This window comes from Schistocerca gregaria, chromosome 2 (genome assembly GCF_023897955.1).
Source record: "Schistocerca gregaria isolate iqSchGreg1 chromosome 2, iqSchGreg1.2, whole genome shotgun sequence".
In the NCBI taxonomy this organism is placed as follows: domain Eukaryota; kingdom Metazoa; phylum Arthropoda; class Insecta; order Orthoptera; family Acrididae; genus Schistocerca; species Schistocerca gregaria.
This window is the reverse complement of record NC_064921.1, coordinates 375,387,210-375,412,327: the sequence shown is the minus strand read 5'-3', so window position 1 is coordinate 375,412,327 and position 25,118 is coordinate 375,387,210. Positions and strand designations below refer to the sequence as shown.

Sequence of the window (25,118 nt, the reverse complement as noted above, 5' to 3'; positions counted from 1 at the left end):
ATGCAAATTTTTGTTCCTCTTTGGTTTTTATTGTTTTTAATGTTTTTTTAAACATTTTGTACACAATACAATTACAAAACTTCAAGTATGAACTGGTTTTCTAAAATATCAATTCTTGGAAGGACAACATGCAACTAAGCATGCAAAATATTGTGTGTGTGTGTGTGTGTGTGTGTGTGTATGTGTGTGTGTGTGTGTGTGTGAGAGAGAACATTAATACAACCGACTAAGTGCAGAGATGGACTCCGGATTGGATATGAAGTAAAAGAGGTCCTATGAACATGTATCCAGAAACACATCACTGCCACAGTAGATGGCACTGACGAATGAAAGCTCCCCTTATCACAGTCAAGTGGCAGCATGTCTATACCAAAACAAGTACCTTCACAGACAAAAATTGTCACACACAACATGTCAGGCCTTTTTGGGCATTTGTGTGATCACGGGTCCTTTCAGACAGATGAATGTGCATGGAGGCGATGGACTGTGCGTGCAACAGATTTGGAGGAGGGTGTTCAGCCTCTTGACAATTTCCATCTGCTTGGTGGCATATAAACACCTACTTGGCTTGTTCCCAACATGAATACCAGGCCATTTTGCTGCTTACAGTATGCAGTGTCAATCACACAGGCTGCAAAATACAAGGAACACACAGCACGTGGTCAGATGAACTTTTATTTGTCAACACCACATACTGTGGCAACAGACACACATGTTCATAGGACCTTTTTGCCTCTATTTCCAGTCCGGAATCCGTCCCTGCAGTTTTTCGCTTTTATTAATATTCACTCGATGGTTACTATGTGGCAAGAGTTAGAAAAAGATGACATACAACTGACCACGATAAAAGAACTTTGATTGTAAATCAGTTCCAACACGTTTAATGTCTGCCCTTGAGCCTTCTTTATAGTCACTGCAAATAAAATCATGTTTCCTTAAAGTGAATGGGGAAATCTGTAAGGATCATTGATGAGCAGGGTATGAGAACGCACTCTCCAGTTGCTGAATCTATGAGGATAATAGCATAACTAACTTAAAAGAAGTAAACTCCTAAAAATATTGCTTTATCCCCTGACCACAGCCTAGTTTCTGACCCAAAGCTGGTTGCAGATCTGTTCAATTTGTACTCTGCCACAATCCCACACTTGCAAATAATTTAGTGACTGAAAAATTTGGAAAAATTGATATGAAAGATACTCGGGTACTTGCAAATCTTGGCCGGCCGGACTGGCAGTGCGGTTCTAGGCGCTACAGTCTGGAACCGAGCGACCGCTACGGTCGCGGGTTCGAATCCTGCCTCAGGCATGGGTGTGTGTGATGTCTTTAGGTTGGTTAAGTTTAATTAGTACTAAGTTCTAGGCGACTGACAACCTTAGAAGTTAAGTCGCATAGTGCTCAGAACCATTTGAACCTTGCAAATCTTGAAGTCAACAAAAATAGCACGTTCTTCTGCCCTGTTTGTCAATATGAGGTACTAAAAATCATACACTCATTAAAAGATAGTTGTTCAGTAGGTATTTATGAGATACCTGATTACACGGTAAAAATATATGCCCAGGAAACATCAAATTATAGACCTGCACCACTACTATCTGGCTTTCCATAAATTACTGAACTACTCTTCCTAGCTCAGCTAACAAAATTTTTCAGTCAGAATAATATATCATCAGAATGTCAACATGATTTCAGAGCACAGTATTCCACTGAGACTGCTACTTTTAATCTTGTTAACCATATCTCAAATGCAGTTGGCAAACACTCTAAAAACACAGGTATTTCCTTGGATTTGACAAAGTCTTTTCATGTTATAAACCATTCAGTTATCTTAAAGTTCACTGTTATGGTGTGCGAGGTGTGCCAAATGAGTGAGTGAGCTCTTACTGATGTAATCGATCTCATATTATAGAGGTCAAAGTCAAGCACGATAGCACTACACAGTACTACCTATCAGAGCCATTCTTATTATCACGCGGTACATTGCAGAGCTCTGTCTCAGGACTACTACTTTTCCTAGCGTACTTTAATTGCCTGCCCTCATATGTAAAGAATGCAGAAACAATACTGCAATACTATTAACAGATGATACCATTTGCTTATTGAAGCAAAAAGCAGAAGATCTTACCACTTATGCAGTTGTCTCTGTGGATGAAGTTTCCCAGTGCTTCTATAGAAACACAGGCTCATTTTAAAACCACAAAAAACTGATACTTTCCACTTTTAGACCTGTTGTTGTTGTGGTCTTCAGTCCAGAGACTGGGTTGATGCAGCTCTCCATGCTACTCCATCCTGTGCAAGCTGCTTCATCTCCCAGTACCTACTGCAACCTACATCCTTATGAATCTGCTTAGTGTATTCATCTCTTGGTCCTCCTCTACGATTTTTACCCTCCAATACTAGATTGGTGATCCCTTAATGCCTCAGAACATGTCCTACCAACTGATCCATTCCTCTAGTCAAGTTGTGCCACAAACTCCTCCCCACTTCTATTCAATGCCTCCTCATTAGTTATGTGATCTATCCATCTAATCTTCAGCATTCTTCTGTAGCACCACATTTCGGAAGCTTCTATTCTCTTCTTGTCTAAACTATTTATCATCCATGTTTCACTTCCATACATGGCTACACTCCATACAAATGCTTTCAGAAGAGACTTCCTGACACTTAAATCTATATTTGATGTTAACAAATTTCTCTTCTTCAGAAACGTTTTCCTTGCCATTGCCAGTCTACATTTTATATCCTCTCTACTTCGACCATCATCAGTTATTTTGCTCCCCAAATAGCAAAACTCCTTTACTACTTTAAGTGTCTCATTTCCTCATCTAATACCCTCAGTATCACCTGAGTTAACTCTACTACATTCCATTATCCTCATTTTGCTTTTGTTGATGTTCATCATAGCCTCCTTTCAAGACACTGTCCATTCCGTTCAACTGCTCTTCCAAGTCCTACGCTGTCTCTGACAGAATTACAATGTCATCATAAAACCTCACAGTTTTTATTTCTTCTCCATGGATTTTAATACCTACTCCGAATTTTTCTTTTGTTTCCTTTATTACTTGCTCAATATACAGATTGAATAACATCGGGGAGAGGCTACAACCCTGTCTTACTCCCTTCCCAACCACTGCTTCCCTTTCATGTCCCTCGACTCTCATAACTGCCATCTGGTTTCTGTACAAATTGTAAATAGCCTTTCGCTACCTGAATTTTACCCCTGCCACCTTCAGAATTCGAAAGAGAGTATTCCAGTCAACATTGTCAAAAGCCTTCTCTAAGTCTACAAATGATAGAAACGTAGGTTTGCCTTTTAGACCTAAAAAAATAAAAATGCATAAAAGCCAGTAGTTCACATCAGCAACCAGAGAATTCAAAATATTTAGGCCTTTTTCCAGAAGACAATCTAAATTGGAACAGTCACATATCTTTCTTAAATTCACAACTCTGTAAGTTAACATATGTGATCAGAATGCTAGCCAGCAACACCACTCAAGAAACTGTAAAAAACGTGTACATTTCTCAGGTACACTCACTGGTAAGATAAGGTGTGTTTTTGGATAATTCTCCTCATGCTGTTACGACATTCAGAAAGCAAAAGACAATAAACGGAATAATAAGAAAAGCCAAAAATAGAAGTTCATGTACGCCTTTTTTACAGATTTAAATATTCTTCACCTTCACCACATTTAAATTTTTGGAATTGTGCTGCTTGTAAGAAAAGGTATGATGAAGAAGGAGAATGTCATAATTCAAAACATTATTGTGGGTGAGCATCACATTAGGTTGCAGAAAAATATTCATCTAAACTGTTACAGCACAACTCTGTGCCAAAAGGGTTCTTATCATTCAGGTGCAGTATCATACAATAAGCAGCCAGAAAGTATTAAGAGCATCAAATCAAGTAAACACATTCAAAAAAAGCTGTCAAATCATTTTTATTAAAGAACTGTTTTAACAGTGCATCTTATATGGGTAACAAATGAGAGTAAGTATCGGATATTACTGTACTCTAAAACACTGTCCAATGTCTGCCACACATTGTATGTATAAAAGATTTTACCAGATAAATAAAGAAGCAAATCCGAAGCTCACACTTAATTCCAACAATATTACAAAAAAGATAAGACTGCTACTCATTGGTGGTGGTGGTGGTAGGATGTATGGGTTAGGTCTTGCATCTAGGTCTATTACAGGGATATGATGCAAGAGGTTGGGAACAGGGGTTGTTTATGGATGGATGAGGATATTGTATAGTGAGGGATGAGGATATTGTGTAGGGATGGAAAAGGATTTTGCATGGGTTCAGTGTACGGTGGGGAGGACATTTCTCATTTCGGGGCACAATGAGAGGTAGTCAAAACCCTGGTGGAGAGTGTAATTCAGTTATTCCAGTCTTGGGTGGCACTGAGTTATAAGGGGAACACTCTTCTATGGCTGGACAGTGGAACTTTGGGAGGTGGTGGGTGACCGGAAAGATAAGGCATGGGAGAATTGTTTTTGAACAAAGATGGGGTGCTAATTACAGTCTGTAAAGGCCTCTGTAAGACCCTCGGTATATTTTGAGGGGCACCGCTCATCATTGAAAATGTGAAGGCCACAGCTGGCTAGGCTGTATGGCAGGGACTTCTTGGTATGGAACGGGTGGCTGTGTCGAAGTGGGGATATTACTGGTGGTTAATAGATTTGACATGGACAGAGGTAGTGATGCAGCCATCTTTGAGGTGGAAGTCAACACACCTAAGAAGATGGCTTGTTGGGTTGAGTAGGACCAGATGAAGCAAATGTGCAAGAAAGTGTTGAGGCTCTGGAGGAATGTGGATCGGGTGTCTTGACCCTCGATCCAGATCATGAATGAAACTGAACCCAGTGGAGGCTGTTTAGGAAGGATTCCTCTAGATGGCCCACGAGTAGGTTGGCATTGGATGGTGCCACATGAGTGCCAATAGCCATATGCCGGATTTGTTTGTGGGTAATCCATTCAAAGGAGAAGTAATTGTGGGTTAATATATTGTTGGTCATGGTGACTAGGAGGGAGGTTGCTGATCTGGAATCCATTGGGTGCTGGGTAAGGTAGTGTTCAATAGTGGTAAGGCTATGGCCATTAGGGATGATAGTGTAAATGGAGGTGGCATCATGTGGTAAAGGAACAGGAACTGGGGAGAGTCAGTAGAGGAAATGGTTGGTATTTTTTATATAGGAGGGTTCGTTGTGGGTTATAGGCTGAAGGCACTGGTCTACAATAACAGACAAAGGCTCCATCACTGTTGTTTTGAACTGCAAGAATTACCTGGCAGAAGGACTCTGCCAGCTATCAGATAAATTCACCTACAAACCCTGCCACAGCGACCCCATTCCAGGCATTCAGCACGATCTTCAGTTTCTCCTCAAATCCTTAGGGCCATCCCAGAATCTCTCTGAGAGTCCACCCCTCTCCTCACCCCTACTACCCCCCCTGCACTCCAACCTTCTATATGGTTCTCAAAGCCCATAACCCAGCTAACATGGAGGCTCCATTGTGGTCAGTTACTGTGCTCCCACTGACAGAATCTCTGCTCTCGTAAACCAACACCTTCAGCCTATTACCCACAGCCTACCCTTCAATATAAAAGATACCAACCATTTCCTGCACCAACTCTCCACAGTTCCTGTTCCTTTACCACATGGTGCCCTCATTGTCACTATTGATGCCACATCTCTTTACACTAACATCCCTTTTGTCCATGGCCTTACCACTATTTGACACTACCTATCCCAATGCCAGACTGATTCCAAACCAATAACCTCCTTTCTAGTCACTGTGATCAACTATATCCTCATCCACAATTACTTCTCCTTTGAAAGAATTACCTACAAACAAATTTGGGGTATGGCTATGGGCACTACATGGCACCATCCTGTGCCAAACTATTCATGGTTCATCTAGAGGAATCCTTCCTAAACACCCAGAATCCCAAACCTCTTACCTAGTTCTTATTCGCTGATGATATCTTTGTGATCTGGAGCGGAGGTGAGGACACCCTATCCACATTCCTCCAGAACCTCGACACTTTCTCCCTCATTTGCTTCCCCTCCTCCAACTCAACCCAACAAGCCACCTTCCTAGGAGTAGTAGTAGTAGTAGTAGTAGTAGTAGTAGTAGTAGTAGTAGAGGGGTTTTGGGCACACGGCAGCAAGGTCTTCAGCGCCCGTTCAGTAACATAGGGAGACGGGTGTCAATAAAAATCCCAGGACAGGAATATAAAACAGAACAGAAAACATGGGTAACAATCGTTGAAAAACATGTGCTCACCCACACCAAAGTGTGGGATGAAGCAGAGCATCAGCAGTAAAACATGGACAACACAGGAAGAAAATGATAGAGGAAGCTAAAACAATGTAGCAGATGGAAGTGGCTGGCTGACTGCAAGGAAAAAAGGGGAGGAGTCAGCCACTCTGCAATACACTAAAACCTCCAGCCTAAAAGTTTAGGCCAGAGTCCAGACATCACAAAACTTAAAAACCCTAGACACACGTCTCATCATCAGCTAAAACAGAAGGCAGATCCCCATCAACTTGTGCTTCTGCCCGTGCATCACGGATAAAATGCAGTCTGTTAAAATGCGCTGGACAGAGATGTGCACACCACAAGCATCACAAAACAGAGGATCCTCCCACCGTAGTAAAAAGCTATGTGTGAGAGGACAGTGCCCGATCCAAAGACGTGTGAGGGCCACCTCCTCCCACCTGAGCAACCGGCAGGAGGAATGCCACGGCCGAGTGGTTGACTTTATCAACCGCACTTTATTGGCCGTCACCGCCAGCCATTTGTCCTCCCACAACTCCATGCCCGTTCCACACCAAGAAGTCCCTTCCAAACAGCCTAGGGACACACAGCTGTTGCATCTGCAATGATGAGCCATCCCCCCTCAAAATATACTAAGGGTCTCACTGAGACCTATATGGACTATAAGTACCCTCACAAACTTGCACAAAAACAGATCTCCCGTGCCTTATCCATCTAAACATCCACCACTTCCCATAGTTCCACTGTTTAGCCATAGAGGAGCATTTACCCCTTAACTCAGTATCACCAAGGACTTTCTGCACCAGGGCTTTGACTACTCCCAGTCGTGTCCTGAAATGAGAAATGTTCTGCCCACTATCCTTCCCACCCTCCCACTGTGGTAGTCCGTCATCCACCAAACCTACACAATACCCTTGTCCATCCCTTCTCCCAACCCCTTTCCTCATGGCTCATATCCCTGTAATAGACCTAGATGCAAAACCTGTTCCATCATCCTGCTCCTGCTCGTAGTCTGGCTCCAGCTGTCAGAGACTGGTCATGTGTGCGAGTTGTGTTTGTGCGTGTGCCTGTCGTCTACTTTTAACGAAGGCCTCTTTGGCCAAAAGCTTATTTTGTGACAGTCTTTTTGTTGTTTGTATCTGCAACTCATCATCTCTGTTACATGGTGAGTAGTAACTATCCTTTTCATAAAAGTGTTGGATTCCATTCTGGATTTTCCACTATAACCTAAAAACATAGAACATCTGACTATGATACTCGCTTCCCTGATCATTTGTCAGGAGATTGTCAAAACAGTGAATACATTACAGTAAAATTCTATTTTTTTATAGAATTAATATGTTGTCAGATGTAACACAGTTATGCACTTTTAATAAATTTACCATACACAAAATATCCAATCTCGACTGTTGTGACCAAGTGCTGTCAAAACTGAAATCTAGCAGACATTTTTACTTAAGCTGGTCTAACAGTCCCTGTTAAGATGCTCATCTATAGAGTAGAAGGAGTTGTCTTTCAAACTGTGCTTCATCTGAAACCAAGATTTTAATGGTTGCTGGCAATTTATTGAAAATTTGTGTTCCTGAATATTGGACCCCGTTTTGGTCTTTACATTGATTTTTCTTATTCCTGGTGTTGATAGTACATATTGAGCTATTGACTGGAAACAGACACATATTTGCAACAAATTTCATCAAGGAATAAATATACTGAGAAGCAGTAATTAGAACATCCAGATCTGTGAACAGGTTTTTACATGATGTTCTTGAATTTACACTGCAAATGAGTTATTACATGCTTTTGCACTCTCAAAACTTTTGATTGGTTTGATGAGTTACCCCAGAACATAATCCCATAAAACATAATAGGATGAAAGTAAGCAAAGTACACCAGTTTTTTTTATATTTATATCTCCTACATCTGACCTCATTCTCACTGCAAATACAGACTTGTTGAGGCACTTCAGCAATTCTGCGATCTGCCATTACCAACTGAATTTATTACCAAGTTGTAATCCCACAAATTTAACACTGTTTTATCTGCTTGTCTTCATGCTTTATACAGATGCTGGAAGGAAATCTCTTAAATGTTCTGAATTGCAAATCTGGGTTGTTCCCAATGTTTAATGGCAGTGAATTAGCTTTAAACTATTTGTTAATGTCAGTGATAATTTGATTACCGTCTAAATCTGTACTTGATTTGCTAAATAAGAGGTCGTGAATGTACACAAGAAAAAGCAACAGAGGAACCCACATGCAATTAATTCCCAATCAGGTTAGGACTGATTGCTTACTCCACAGGTATTTCTCAATGACACCCTTTGATTCCTGTTAGATAAGACTGGAACCATGTTTTAGCACTGCCAGTGATGGCATAATATTCTAATTTGCGTAGGAGAATGGTGTGATTCACAGTCAGTGTCTTCAGATAGATCACAGAAAATACCAGTGGCCTCTAATTTGTTATCTAATGAATTAAGTGCATTCTCATTGTAAATTAAATAGCCTTCTCTATATCGGAACCCTTAAGGAACCCAAGCTGTCACTTGGACACTATATTATTTGTGGTCAGATGCTTAAGGAGATGCTTGAACACAACCTTCCCAAGCATTTTTGAAAAAGCCGGCAAAAAGTGAAACTGGTCGATACTATGAAGGCATCTCTTTATCCCCCTTCTTGTGAAGAGGCTTAACTTGTGTTTATCTTGGTCAGTCTGGAAATACTCCATTGATGAGAGACTGATAACACAAATAACTTAATACAGAACTCAACTCACACAAACACCCTTTGATTAGCTTTGTTGATAACATTATAACAGCTAGAATACTTTGATTTTTAAGATTTTATGACGGATGCCACTTCTTTGGCAGGAGTGAATATCATTTCCATTTTATTGAAGTTATTTGTAGAGACTGGTCTCAGATATTCCACCGCACTGTTTACTGAACCTAAGCACCTACTTTTAGCTCATTCACCATTACTCAACATAAATCTTTCAAAAAATAAATTTCATATGAACTCTGTCCTGAAATATGCCTCGTAACAGATTTATATAGGAGAATGCTGAATTGTCAAACAACATCTTGTCCAAACTATTTATCGCCCATGTTTCACTTCCATACATGGCTACACTCCATACAAATACTTTCAGAAATGACTTCCTGACACTTAAATTTATACTCGATGTTAACAACTTTCTCTTCTTCAGAAACGCTTTCCTTGCCATTGCCAGTCTACACACACACACACACACACACACACACACACAAAGAACTACTGACTAGATACTCACCCACTGAAAGTTTCAAGTAGCCATGTGTAGATACCAAGCCTTGTAGTAGTGTAGGTGGCCTGTCTCAGTAATCCTGCACTCAATCCAGTGTACAGTCTAAATATGCCTTCATTTTTCACAATGCTTGTTAGCGCATGAAAACTTGTCTTGTACTCCTTTGTTTTGGCACCCATCCCTGATAATTGCATTCTGTTCTTCACAAGATCCAACGGTTGAACAAAACATGTTGCTGCCATTCTGTTGAATCAGAACTCTGTGTAAGAAATGAATGCTCACACACTATTGCACATTTCTGGGAAGACACAACAAAAATTGCTTAAACATTCAAGTATGTTCACAAAATTATATAAGTTATCAAAAATGCCATACAAAACAAAAATGCCATGAATATTTATGACCACAGTGAAGTATTTGTGAAACTAATGTATACAACAATACTTAGAGAATAGACCGCAACTCACCACACAGGAATGTTGAGTTCCAGAAAGGAGCAATGGAAAAGAATGCTAGAAATATTTTGGCTTTCAGACAAAGTCCTTCTTCAGAAGTAGCAAACACACACACACACACACACACACACACACACACACACACACACACACACACGGCTACTGCCTCTGGTCAATAAGGCCCGACCATCTTAGGGTCCAGAGACAACAGAGGGCATTGGCTTTTGTGTGTGTGTGTGTGTGTGTGTGTGTGTGTGTGTGTGGGCGCGCGCGTGCACACACACAGTACATGCACATGTTTTTAGTTCTGAAGAAGGACCTTGTGCAAAAGATGAAATACATGTTTTCATGTTTTTGGAAACTCAACCCATGTTGTTGATGTTGTGGTCTTCAGTCCTGAGACTCGTTTGATGCAGCTCTCCATGCTACTTTATCCTGTGCAAGCTGCTTCATCTCCCAGCACGTACTGCAGCCTACATCCTTCTGAATCTGCTTAGTGTATTCTTCTCTTGGTCTCCCTCTACGATTTTTACCCTCCATGCTGCCCTATAATATTAAATTGGTGATCCCATGATGCCTCAGAACATGTTCTACCAACCGATCCCTTCTTCTAGTCAAGTTGTGCCACAAACTACTACTCTCCCAAATTCTCTTCAATACCTCCTCATTAGTTATGTGGTCTATCCATCTAATCTTCAGCATTCTTCAGTAGCCCCACATTTCGAAAGCTTCTACCTCTTCTTGTCCAAACTATTTATCGCCCATGTTTCACTTCCATACATGGCTACACTCCATACAAATACTTTCAGAAATGACTTCCTGACACTTAAATCTATACTCTATGTTAACAACTTCCTCTTCTTCAGAAACGCTTTCCTTGCCATTGCCAGTCTACATTTTATATCCTCTCTACTTCGACCATCATCAGTTATTTTGCTTCCCAAATAGCAAACCTCCTTTACCACTTTAAGTGTCTCATTTCCTAATCTAATTCCCTCAGTATCACCCGACTCAATTCGACTACAATCCATTATCTTCATTTTGCTTTTGTTGATGTTCATGTCATATCGGCCTTTCAAGACACTGTCCATTCCGTTCAACTGCTCTCCTAAGTCGTATCCTGTCTCTGACAGAATTACAATGTCATCAGCGAACCTTAAAGTTTTTATTTCTTCTTCGTGGATTTTAATTCCTACTCCGAAGTTTTCTTTTGATTCCTTTACTGCTTGCTCAATATACAGATTGAATAACATCGGAGAGAGGATACACCCTGTCTCACTCCCTTCCTAACCACCGCTTCCCTTTCGTGTCCCTTGACTCTTATAATTGTCATCTGGTTTCTGCACTAATTGTAAATAGCCTTTCGCTCCCTGTATTTTACCCCTGCCACCTTCAGAATTTGAAAGAGAGTATTCCAGTCAACATTATCAAAAGCTTTCTCTACGTTTACAAATGCTAGAAACATAGGTTTGCCTTTTCTTCAACTAGCTTCTAAGGTAAGTCATAGGGTCAGTATTGCTTCACGTGTTCCAAACTGCTCTTTCCCGATGTTGGCTTCTACCAGTTTTTCCATTCCTCTGTAAAGAATTCGCATTAGTATTTTGCAGCCATGACTTATTAAACTGACAGTTCGGTAATTTTCACATCTGTCAACACCTGTTTCTTTGGGATTGGAATTATTATATTCTTCTTGAAGTCTGAGGGTATTTCACCTGTTTCACAGATCTTGCTCACCAGATGGTAGAATTTTGTCAGGACTGGTTCTCCTAAGGCTGTCAGTAGTTCTAATGGAATGTTGTCTACTCCCAGGGCCTTATTTCGACTCAGGTCTTTCAGTGAATACATATATATATATTTTCCTTCCACCTTTCTGCTTTCCCTTCTTTGCTTAGAACTGGGTTTCCATTTGAGCTCTTGATATTCAAACTAGTGGTTCTCTTTTCTCCCAATGTCTCTTTAATTCTCCTGTAGACAGTATCTATCTTACCCCTAGTGAGATAAGCCTCAACATCCTTACATTTGTCCACTAGCCATCCCTGCTTATCCATTTTGAACTTCCTGTCAATCTCCTTTTTGAGACGTTTGTATTCCTTTTTGCTTCATTTACTGCATTTTTATGTTTTCTCCTTTCATCAATTAAATTGAATATTTCTTCTGTTACCCAAGGATTTCTACTAGTCCTCATCTTTTTACCTACTTGATCCTCTGTTGCCTTCACTACTTCATCCCTCAAAGCTATCCATTCTTCTTCTTCTGTATTTCTTTCCCCCATTCTTGTCAATTGTTCCTTTATGCTCTCCCTGAAATTCTGTACAAACTCTGGTTTAGTCAGTTTATCCAGGTCTCATCTCCTTAAATTGCCATATTTTCGCAGTTCCTTCAGTTTTAATCTACAGTTCATAACCAATGTCTTAAAATTTAAAACCTGGTTCCTAAATCTCTGTCTTACCATTATATAATCTATCTGATACCTTCTAGTATCTCCAGGCTTCTTCCATGTATACAATCTTCTTTTAAGATTCTTGAACCAAGGGTTAGCTATGATTAAGTTATGCTCTGTGCAAAATCAACCCATAAAAGGTTGAAATGGGGGATGAAATGTTTCATGAAAACTATTTCATCACGAAAGCATTTTCTATGAAAATTTGCGTGTGACTTCTTAGTTAGAAATAAAAAGTTTGTGTTTCAGTGTTTTCAGATTAAGTTAGGGGTACAAAATAGGGGATGGAAATTTTTATGTAAATATGTTGTTATACAAAACATTTTAAGCTAACTAAATGAAAATTGGTAATTGGCTTCTAAAGAAATGTGTGTTTGGTTGTGAAAGTTTCTAGGAAAATATCACCATAAAAGCTCAAAAGGCAGGGCCGATAAAGACCACTGACTCGTTACCAAAATCGCTTTTTTGTCAGAAGCACATTCAGAAAAAGACGAAGCTTGTATGGTCTTAATTGGTGTGAAATTTCAGAAGCCGTTGCAATTTGTGAACAATATAAAAATTTGATTAAAAAATCTGTGCAGACCATACAGTTTACATGAGTAAAGCAGCAGGCACTGAATTAGTATAGTATAAAGTGTTTATCTCTCAAATATTTAGCAGGCTAACATTTCTCGCAATTATTTCACAATAACCCTGAATAAATTTTATATTACTTGTGCATCTGGGTTCACGTATGTGTCTTTAAGATGCAAGAAGTGCTATATTAAGGTGAAACTCACAAACTACTACAGTATACAACGTTGGTACATTCAAACCATGAGCACCAACAGATATCTTGTAAATCAATTGGATGTTGACATGTTTGTATATGTTGGACAGTCAGTTATCACCACACCCTTGAGAAACACTAGGTTCAGTTGGTTTCCTTACGTGTACTAACTGAGAGACCGTAACAGAAGATTACATAAGGTGGAAGGAGATGAGATTTTTCTATGACCCAGCTTTACATAAATATTAACACCACAGAACGAGACTGCACAGAGAGAAAGTATAATAATTACTGAAACACAAAGTACATACATTAACTACACAATAAAATGTAAAGACCTTTGTCACCAATGTCTGCATCAACTGTGATGGTAAGTGCCTTGGTTATCATTACATGAATTTACTGTGAGTTTAGATGCTGATTTCTGATTTAAGGTATCTGACTGATAACATCTTTTATAGGAGCAAGAGGGTGTTATTGATTTATCCTAATTGTACATCTCAGATTCCCTGATTTTAGAGAAAAATTAAAAGTGGTGTATAAAATACAGACGTGAGTTATGATTATGGATGTAAAAGTAAGTACTTTCAGACAGAGGGCAACAAGAAGTACCAAATTGTGATGATTCAGTATAGGGACATTTTTGAGGGGGACACACAATAGGTAATAGCCAGTAAGTTTGCTGACTCTGACAGTTTACCAGTAAAATATTTCAAACTAGATTAAGTAGGCCTACATGATTTTAAGTCATATGTTACATATGGACTTATCATTGCTTAAGACTTAGCACAATTTCCTACTGATCAAGGATTAGATTGTAGACATATGATATATTTCGAAAGGGAGAGTAGCCTAAGTAATACAGTTAAATTTAGTCACGTAAGAGAGAAAGAGATGAGGAGGAGGGAGAGATAGAGAGAGTTGTGTCTTATGCTGATTCTTCAGGCAGAGCACAACAGAATGACCACATGGAAAATCTGGAATTCCAAAATTATTTCATATGTATCACTGTAACCATTTTTAATCTTTATAATATTGTGCTTCCACAGTTGATCAGCATGATTAATATTGATAACCAATTACACTGCCACATTGACATTTGTTCTCCGTTATTTTCCTACATGCAGAACCTAAACACGTGCCATTCCTTAAACTGTTCCTCCAATTATCTAATGCAGGTATTCGTAACAATGATTTTCTAATGGAGGCTGAAAATTTGCATATGGTAATAACTCCAGGTACAAAATAATAACTCCATTAACAAATATAGAATAATTCAGCTACATGCAATTTTTTTTAACTTGATTTGGCCCTGTATTGTGTAGATAACAAGAGTGATTTTTATTAATGGAATATATTTGTAAGGGAGAAGAAATATTGAGCTGTTATTGTGAAAACCTGTCTGAAACAGATTACTGCCAAACATCACTCATAATGAACATCAATCTCTTCTAAGCACTGATCCTTTTCTTTGCTGATTACCTACAAAGATGATCCCATAAAACAACAATGCTTGAAAATATCCAAAGCAAGTAGCTCTCACAGAATCCTTACATATAGATGATAAAATTGTGCATAAGGCAATAAGTTGCTCACAATTCAAAAGTGGAATATAAAGGAATGTTCAATACAGGTTGTCAGCTTTCACCAGTGACACAGGAAATGTGCAACAAACACCATGTACAATATAGTCACAGATTTGTTGGTTTTGCCAACTCACAACCAAACTGTCACCTTCAAACTTAGCCTACACCTCGGGAAAAGTTACAGATCAGTCTTTCATCACATCCAGGTTCATTGGCTTCCCAAACTGTAAACTTCCAGCCCAACCTATACCTCGGGCTAAAGTATAGAGCAATGTGTCAACAGAACCTTTTTTTGCCAAATAACAACAAAATTGTGAACACATAACCAAAAGGTGACATGACAGAGCAGCTGTTACCATTATGTCACATTCTTCACGACACCAAAAGTGAAGAGTTAAAGTTTATTTTGTCATCCAGAGACTATTCAGCATTAAACATGCAATCTACCACCACCATCATTGAGAAACTGCATAGAATATCAGGGTATTCAATTTGAGAAAATGTTTAAAATGCCTAAGGCAGCAGGGCAACTTCATATACTCTTGGCACCAGGATTGTCTGGCATGGTGCTTGGGGGCTGCTTTTTTGTACGAACTACTACTTACCAGCAACATATACTTAGCATCACATAATTTCTGTGATTAATGGCTGAGTAAGAAACCATTTTGTGGCTTCACAGGATTTTTTGTTAAAACCTTATTCTTGAGTCAAATCACACAATTTATACAATAAAGAGTTAATAAGATATGCTTTCAATTTTTGTTTTGAGTTAATATGTTTTCCCAATTTCTTGCTTTGTGTCTGTTGGTAGCTCAAATATTTCTGCACTATAATACCCTCTACATGGTAATTGTTTTTATTTTGTACTGTGGTTGTCTAAAGCATTGTGAATGTGACAGAAGTTTCTTACTAGCTACATGGCACTTGGTGCATACTTGGGAAGCAAGTGAAATAATTTCAAGACAAAGTTAAATTTTGAATTAAAATAATTCTACATCCAAAGGCTTTGATTGCTAAATGTACAATGACAATTTCCAGTGTTCAAACATTTAATTACAGCATTGCACTAAAGTAAATGACAGCAACTACATGTTAATCATAGGCAGATAGATCAAAATTTAATACACAACTGTTCATGAAGATTCATTCTGTACTATTTAAGAAAATCGACAGGCTAACTACAAATAAACACGGGTACGTAACATGAGTAGATGCTACAAATAAATACGGGTATGAAACATGAGTAGTCTAGTGTGTTACTTTTATTGACACTTTACGGATTGCTGGCCCACATACGTTTTGTATAGTCTACTTTTCTACCGTTCAGGGCAATCTGGTAATAAAATATCACATACTTAATAAATATGTATTTTCCGATGTCAATAAGTTTGCCATTATTTATGTAGCAGAACAAACGTTGACAACTTAAAACGCCTAGACTTACCCGGACAGACCGCCAAATAAAAATTTTATGTGCTTGGGAATGGATTTTGGAGGTTCCTGAGACATTTTCGTTGTGTTTTTATGCCGGTACTACACTAAACCACACTCAGCACACACTCACTCTCCACCAACTCCACGCCGCTTACTGCCTGCCCGCTCCAACACTGTTATGTCATTCTGAGGTCACTCCGGTCAGCTGTCTTATACTACTTTGCAATAAAATTCGTAGACTTGGTACTAGGCACACACTAACGAACATGATTTTAAAAAAGGTAGACTATCTTCCTGTTACCAGAAACATTACAATTCAAACTCATCAATGAACACTTTGCACTTTTACTGACTCGTATGGTTGGATTTTCACAGATGCAAATAAGACGAGGCACAGCGCATTCGTAAACGTAACGCGGCAAATACGAAAAAGAAATTATCTCTTACAGTCAGTCTATTGTTACGTATAAGCGTTCGGAAACAAAGTTTCAATTTCACAACTGTAACTTTGTATGGACTCGTATAAAAACGTTCTCTAAGGAACTTAATTAATAAATAAATTTTTAGCAGTCAACTGTGTTTTGTAAACTGATTACAATAATTTTGATCTGAAAACGTATGAATTTATGCTCTAAACAGTAGAAGAAAAAATGTTACCTTGTTATGTGTGTCACTACATTTATTTGTGATGGCTAAATAGTTTGTATGCTAGAAGCCAATAAAATAAAAACGTTCTCTTTAACGTTTGCTGGTGTATAACGCGAATAAATAAATAATCAAAGATCTATCATAGCCAATGGAGAGTTTCACTGCGCAAATTATCTAATATTCGTAATACGTGGTCTAGTAAAACAGTAATGTTAGTAGATTAAAATCATAAGCCTGATTAACGTAGTATTAAAATAAAACTGCAAGTACAATTAAGTTCCTTCAGAATGGTACACTGCGTGACATTGCAGAATAGAAATATTTATCACATCTTTCTTATTGTAAAAGTAATCAGTTTTGAAAAGGTTGTTCTGCCGAGTTAGCTTCCCCTCTATCCTCGTTCCTTAAATTCGAATTATCACGTTTGTGTGAATTATGAAAAATGAAAAATTCTCTACTTCACGGAAGCTCTTCAAATTAATGTTTACGATTATTTTTCAACTATAATTTGCAATGTAATACAATAATACTCCAGGAATTCAAGTAATGTCATTGCATTGTACTTGAATTTAATGTACATCCTAGACTTCTCTTCACTTCTCAATGTCAGAGAGACTTCTCCGAGGGACCTATAAAATATAACAAAAGCAATATAATAATTGGACTATTCTTTAGAGAATTATGTATAAGATGTAGAATGCATTGTATTCTATTATACGCGCTTAATCTTATTCAGTTCGAATCAAAAGCCCAGAAACTTCCTGATAGACGAAAAGTTGGACTGAACTTGATTTTGTGGTATTCTGACTACACCTTCAGTAAAAGATTAAACATCTTAAAAATGTGCTTAACAGGATTGACTGGCAGTCTGAAGCTGCGGGACTAGGACAAGGGGTGCACTTAATGTCCAGCGGGCCAAAATAAATTTTTGCAACTGTTTCCTATTAGGGATCATAAAGAATTCGTTATATAAACTATAGAATGGAAGAAAAATAGGCAGAGGTAAAGCATGGTACACTCCAAGCTGGAAAACATGAAGTGTATTGTTTTGCTGCTAAATGACCGCGAGTTAGAACAGCAACTGATGCCAGGGCCAAAGATATGTTTCATTGCTGTTATCTGAAAGGTAAAAGAATTCACAAGAAGTAAGTAGAAACAGCCAGGAAGGCCTATAATATTAGGTTATTTCTGAAGCTCCCAACCCATGCAACGGGGACTGGGACCCGATTAACGAACACAGAAAAAGACCCACTGCCCCATTAAACGCTTGCAGTCCTGATGTTTCAAGAGGACGTAGTGAAAATTGAGAAAGGTTTTAAACACTCTGTTAGCACAGATATTTACGGTATGTCACGTGCTGTTCTGAAAAATATCGTATCTGATAATCCTGAACCTTTGGCTGCTGGCATAACCAATGTCTTGAGATCGGTACCTTCCAGACTTTTTAAAACTGGAAAAGACAGTGCCAGTGCATAAAAAAAGGAGATCCTAACAGTCCACCCAGCTATATACCAATTTCTATAATACATGTACTAGCAGAAGTGATTGAAGCTATAATTAAGAACCACCAGTTACGTTATTTTGAAGACAACAACCTCATCCTGGATAACCAACATGGATTAAGAAGACGAAATGTTTTATGTAATAACAAAAATAACGGAAACATTCGAAGAAAATAACTGTATAGCTTTAATTCTTTGTGATCTAAGTAAGGGATTCGATTCCATTTCTCATAAGATACTGTTGGCAAAACTAAAATCTTATGATATAAAGAGTGTCGTTTTTGAAACTGTCATCTTAGCTAAGAGACAGCTGGCAGAGTGTTTATATCCAGGGAGCCACGTCTTGTGAAGTGGGAAGGAATGGGGAAGGAAGAGAAGAAAGCAAAAATACTCGGGGGAGAGAATGGAGTCAAAGAGAGGGTGAGCCGGGAAACAACAGGATGGAAGGAGGGGGAGAGAGACCCTGGGACAGAGGGAGGGAGGGAGAGGTGTGGATCAGAATTGATAGAAGGGATAAATGGAGGGAGAGAGGGCATCATCTGGGAGAGAGAGTTAACAGAAGCCACCTTGGGAAATGAGATGAAGGGTGTAGAGGTGGAGGGTAGGGGGGACACAACTGTGAAGGCGCAGTAGTGGGCGGGGGTTGGTGAGGAGAGGAGCAACCAGGGGATTGGGGGGGGGGGGGGGAATCAAGTCAGTGGGAGGTGTAGAGGACAGAGGACGTGGATATGCTCAAGGAAAAAGAGCAGCTCGGGGAAAGGAATCAGATTGTAGAGGATCCGCATGGGGGATGGGAGGCATATACGGAAGGCGAGGTGGAGTGCAGGGCCCTCAAGGATCTGGAGGGACTTATAGAATTTGGGGCAAGGACAGATATTCTGGCAGGATTGGCATAACAGAGGATGGGACGGATTAAGGATTTGTAGGTGTGGATGATGGTAGAGGGGCTACCCCCATGTCCAGCAAGAGAGGAGTTTAAGGAGACGGAGGCGTTTGTGGGCTTTGGATTGGCTAGAGTGGAGATGAGGGTTCCAGGTGAGGTGATGGTCAATGGTGAGTCCATGATAGGTGAGGGTGGGGGAGAGGTGGACAGGACGGGTCTTCACTGCTGCTGTAGTGGCCTTATATAACATGTGGACGGCTTCGGATTAGTCAGCGATTACGTACTGCTGTCGTAGACGGTGTCAATGTCTGTGTTGATGGCGCCACTGCTTCCGTGGGAACGTAATCACTGCAAGGGATGTCTCTGCTGCTTCTCTGCATCGAGCGCTCGTTTGCATGCACCACTCAGATAATATCCACTATCACGGTTAAAGTTCTTCTCGCTCAGTCTTATTTCAAAAGCCTCCTTAATAACAGAGTTCCTGTATGTGGAGGCATAGGACAAAATTTTTGTTTCATCAAACAGTATTTTACGTTAATTAGTGAGGCTGTGCTAAGCAATTCCCGATTTCTCTAGTTCTCTGTTTTTAATACAACGTTGGTGTTTTGTACAGTGGTCGGAAACGGTACAAATGGTCTGACCTATATAACTGCTTCCACACTCACAGGGGATATTATAATTTCCAGGGACCCTGAGGCCGAGACTGTCCTTAACGGGGCTCATCATTTCGTTAATTCTCTTAGGACGAAAAATCGGTCTTATACCCCGTCTACCCAGGACTCTTTCTGTTTTAATGGATAAAGCGCCACAAAAAGGAAGAACGGAATCGGTGGTTTCTCCCGTGCAGCATTTTCACGTTTCCTTTTCTTGGAGAACTCTGCCTTTATATCGCGTTCACCATAGCCATTCTTTCGGAAATGTACTTTAGATGGTTAATTTCGAACTTCAAGTGGTCCTCGTCAGAAGCAGCTTTTGCTCTATGTACCAACGTATTCAAAAGGGCTCTCTTCTGAACAGGATGATGGAAACTCTGTGCATTAAGATATAAATCTGTTTGTGTCGTCTTGCGGTACACAGAGTTACCGAGACGCCCATCCGCTCGTCGTTGTACTAAAACGTCTATGGCAGCCTTCATTTATTCTCTATCTCGACAGTGAACCGGATGTTCGGATGTATGCTGTTCATGTGTTCCATGAATTGTTCGAGAGCTCCTGTGCCTTATGACCAGACCATAAATGTATCGTCAACATAACGATAAAATAAGGACGGATAAGGTGGGGGTGGGGGGGGGGGGGGGGGCTGGCCGGGGTGGTCGAGCGGTTCTAGGCGCTACAGTCTGGAACCGCGCGATCGCTACCGTCGCAGGTTCGAATCCTGCTTCGGGCATGGATGTTTGTGAAGTCCTTAGGTTAGTTAGGTTTAAGGAGTTCTAATTTCTAGGGAACTGATGATCTCAGAAGTTAAGTCCCATAGTGCTCAGAGCCATTTGATAAGGGGGGGGGGGGGCGAGCCGAATTTAATGCACGTTCCTCAAAATTCTCTATAAAAAAGTTAGCCAATGTTGGAGATAACAGAGAGCCCATCGCCATTCCGTCCGTCATTTCATAAAATTTTCTTAGTGGTCGTCATCACATGCCAGAACAAATTTATAGTTTCAGGAGAAAAAAGATTCGCCAACAGTTTCAAAGCGTCTTCCACAGGAACTTTTGTGAACAGCGATACCACATCCAGGCGGACTAAAATGTCATTTGGACCAGCTCTAATCTGTTTGATATTCTCAATGAATATCTGGGAGTTTCCGATGTTATATTCACATCGGCCGACTATATAAGTCATCAACTTTGTTAGGTATCTGGCCGGCTTGTAGGTAGGAGAACCAATTGCACTGAGAATAGGTCTCAAGGGAATATTATCCTTGTGGATCTTCAGTAGTCCGTACAATCTCGGGGGTCTACGAGCTTGGACTCTGAGGTTTTTCGTAACATCATCTGGTAGACGGGAATTCTTTAGTAGCTCCGTTGTTTTTCTGAAGTTGGGTCCCGTTTAAATGTACATACTGTCCAAAAGTGATGTCATTTTGCTATAGTATTAAGAACGACGGTGGAATTTCCTTTCTCAACTGGTAATACGACAAGCTATTCGTCTCTCCGACGTAAACGGAGCCCCTCTCTCTCCTCTCTACTGATATTAGATTTGGAAGGCTAAGCTGAGGTCAAAAAGCGAAAGTCTCACTTCGTCGGCGTCATCCTGTTCTAGATGCCGCACCGCCTGTTCTACTCCACTGATAAGATCCACAATGGGTATAGTACGTGATGTAGGAGCAATATTCAAACCTTTATTAAGCAGCATAAGCATTCCTTGCAGTTTTGACGTTCCCAAGGAAGCGGTGGCGCCACCAGCGCAAACAATGACACCGTCTGCGACGGCAGTACGTAATCGCCGACCGATCCCAAGTCGACCAATCAGAAGCCGTCCACGGGCTACATAAGGCCACCACAGCAGCAATGAAGACAGTCATTTTCTCTTGGCTATAACGATGGAGGTTATAGTCTAAAGCTCGAAATTTTACCCCGAATAAATGTGGCAAGAAAACCGAGAATATTTTACGTATCAGTGCCGTCGCGAAAGACTACGTTTTTATATTATTCAGGTGTTTAAGATCTGCACCATCTCGGATTAAAGAAAGACATCGAAGCAATTCAGAGGAAGGTTGCTAGATTTGTTACCAGTGGGTTTGAACAACACGCAAGTATTGCAGAGAAGCTCCGGGGACTCACATGAGAATCCCTGGAGGGAAGGTGACATTCTTTTCGAGGAGCACCATTGAGAAAATATAGCGAACCGGCGTTTGAGGTGACTGCAGAACGATTCTACTGTCGCCAATGTACATTTCGCGTAAGGAGCATGAAGATAAGAATAGAGAGATTATGGCACATATGGAGGCATATAGTCAGTTGTTCTTCCGTCGCGCTATTTGCGAGTTGAACACGAACGAAAATGACTAGTGTAAGACGTGTATATTTCTATTGTCTATCGTCAAACCACAATTTATGAAAGATGTTTATATTTTATTAATAGGATTAAGTAGGAATAATTAATATTTGTCATGTTGGAAATAATCACGGTAGCAGGGAATGTCTGCACCAAAGTATTGTTGGCAGGAGAGACCGCACATTGATATAATTTTAAAAAGGGCGGGAGAGACCGCGTATGGATACATTTTAAGAAAAGACAGGGAAAGACCGCGCATTGATACATTTTGTAATGGCAGCAGGGATTGTCTGCACCAGAGAGCATTGTTGGCGGGAGAGACCGCACTTTAGCGTTCGTAGGAAGTCAGTAGTAAGCGAGAAGTGAAGCGAGTCGGTAGCAGGTCTGAAGCGAGAGGTTGAGAGGAGCGGTGTGCCTGCCAGCCACCAGCTATTATTTACAAGAGATTATAAACGGATCTACAGAGACATCAGCTAACTATTATATTAAGAGGAACTAATATTATCGAGTTATTTTTTTGAGAAACTCAAGACTACTGAAGGCATGTTTGCGCAATGCTAGTTGTAAGATTATTGTAAAAAGTAAGTCCCATTTGAACGTTTGTAATATCATTTAATTCAGATTATAATTAATTTTTGCCAGCAATATTGCATTACTGATTGTAATCCATCCCAAAAACCATCAACGTAAAACTGAAAAATTTTATTGTTGTTAAGAGAAAGTTTAACTATGAATTACGTAACGTCAGTCAAATTAATTAAAGAATAACGTCAGCTTTGCTATTAAAGAATAACGTCAGCTTTGGTAATAAATACAGCCACTTATTATGACAGCCCACCAGCAGCTAATAAAGTATCGTAAAACAGTAAATATATTCAACTCGCAGTTCGATGTAGCAGTCAGATGACGATCCAGTAACAGTAAAAAAGGTAAGGAACAGTTTTGGGTTATTGCAGGTAACGATTGAGGGCCACGACGACGACACATTCTATGTTTCGTCGAAATAATCACAAAATCACTTTTAATAAGCAGCAATTAAATTTGTATGCGAAGATTGAGAAAGAGAATACATTTCAAAGGGAAGATTTCATTTGTTATTATTAAGCAAGAGATAGAAATCCTAAGGGAAGGTTTCATAGGTTATTGTAGAAGGGAGGGGTGCATAACAAAAGAGATATAGAGGAGACAGGAAGGTTTCACCAGTAGTGGCACAGGGTACTCTTCATCATGCACCGTATGGTGGCTTGCATATGTGGCTATATAATGGACGCGCTCAGGCTGTTATGAGGAAGCAGCCTTAAAGATTAATGTAGTATAATCTTGGGAGTGCGTCAGTTGTATCGTAATTTGATGTTGGAAGTAACTAACGGTGGGAAACCGGTCCTGAGCAAGATCAGAAGTGTTGAATATTTCCCATGGAGGGCAGCAATGTAGTCTTAGGTGAAGTAAGTAAGAAGCTGCAGTGGAGCGTTGCTTTAACTACTGCTGGCCGGAAAGCACAGTCCGACGACATGAAGGTTACAGCACCAAGCACGCAAAAGGATTGCGAGATGGGCTAGGCATGCACTGTGAAACCTGCACCGTGCTCTGATAATAGGCATAGAGAGCAGGGCGGTATCGCCACGCCATGACTAGAACTGTGAATGAGCTATCTGACCGGTAGCTGGGCAATAGTGCACAAATGCCCCCCAGGGCAGTACAAATAACTGTGAAATTCGAGACAGGTTCTTTTGGAGCCCAGCAGTACTACCACTACGCCAGGGCTACACTCGATGATGAGATGAATGGGTGCCACTAGCTGCAGCCAAGACCAGGTCGGGGCAGTCACCTCTCGCACGACGTCTACTCTGTAGTGTTTGATACCACAGCGCAACGGACCTGCCGTCTGTGCCAGCCGCCACCACAATCCAACGCGCTGTGTCCTGCGCGCGTCACTGTAGAAGATGCGAGCCAGTCGGCTGCATATGGGCGTTCGACGTCAGAAGGCAGACGCAGCAAGGAGGGGGAGCGCGTGTGTTGGCCTACTGATGGGCAACCGGCTCGCTACCCGGTCTGGCATCAGCATCGCAAAACACCGATGCAAGTAGCGTCTGCCTGGAGCAGAGGCCAGCCACCCAATGATCGTCGACAGACTGCCACGCCGAATTGGAGCATGTCTGCCTTTCATCGACGGTGGAGAAACATTGTAATTAAAAGTAATAAGATGTTTTCTCAAGCACCAGTCTGTCGCTGGGCTCCACCAGCCCACCACACATCCCCACCCTCGGCCAACCGGACCACTACTGTGTGGTGAGCCGCTACAAAATACACTACGGGCCATGAAAATTGCTACACCAAGAAGAACTGCAGATGATAAACGGGTATTCATTGGACAAATATATTATACTAGAACTCACACGTGATTACATTTTCACGCAATTTGAGTGCATAGATCCTGACAAATCAGTACCCAGAACAACCACCTCTGGCCGTAATAACAGCTTTGATACGCCTGGGCATTGAGTCAAACAGAGCTTGGATGGCGTTTACAGGTACAGCTGCCCATGCAGCTTCAACACGATACCACAGTTCATCAAGAGTAGTGACTGGCGTATTGTGACGATCCAGTTGCTCGGCCACCACTGACCAGACGTTTTCAATTGGTCAGAGATCTGGAGAATGTGCTGGCCAGGGCAGCAGTCGAATATTTTCTGTATCCAGAAAGGCCCGTACAGGACTTGCAACATGCGGTCGTGCATTATCCTGCTGTAATGTAAGTTTTCGAAAGGATCGAATGAAGGGTAGAGCCACGGGTCGTAACACATCTGAAATGTAACGTCCAATGTTCAAAGTGCCGTCAATG

General features: G+C 40.5%; 1 protein-coding gene across 1 annotated transcript in view; it reads right to left on the bottom strand.

The window, feature by feature from the left end:
• Positions 1 to 16,741, bottom strand: part of LOC126320089 (mitochondrial 2-oxoglutarate/malate carrier protein-like) — a 40,428-nt gene extending 23,687 nt beyond the window's left edge. The window contains exons 1-2 of the mRNA XM_049993753.1: positions 16,263 to 16,741; positions 9,575 to 9,811 (exon numbers count right to left, since the gene is read on the bottom strand). Of these exons, the coding sequence (XP_049849710.1) occupies positions 9,575 to 9,811; positions 16,263 to 16,327 (302 nt within the window). The 5' untranslated portion in view covers positions 16,328 to 16,741. The remainder of the gene's footprint in view (positions 1 to 9,574; positions 9,812 to 16,262) is intronic.
• Between the last annotated feature and the right edge of the window lie 8,377 nt (positions 16,742 to 25,118).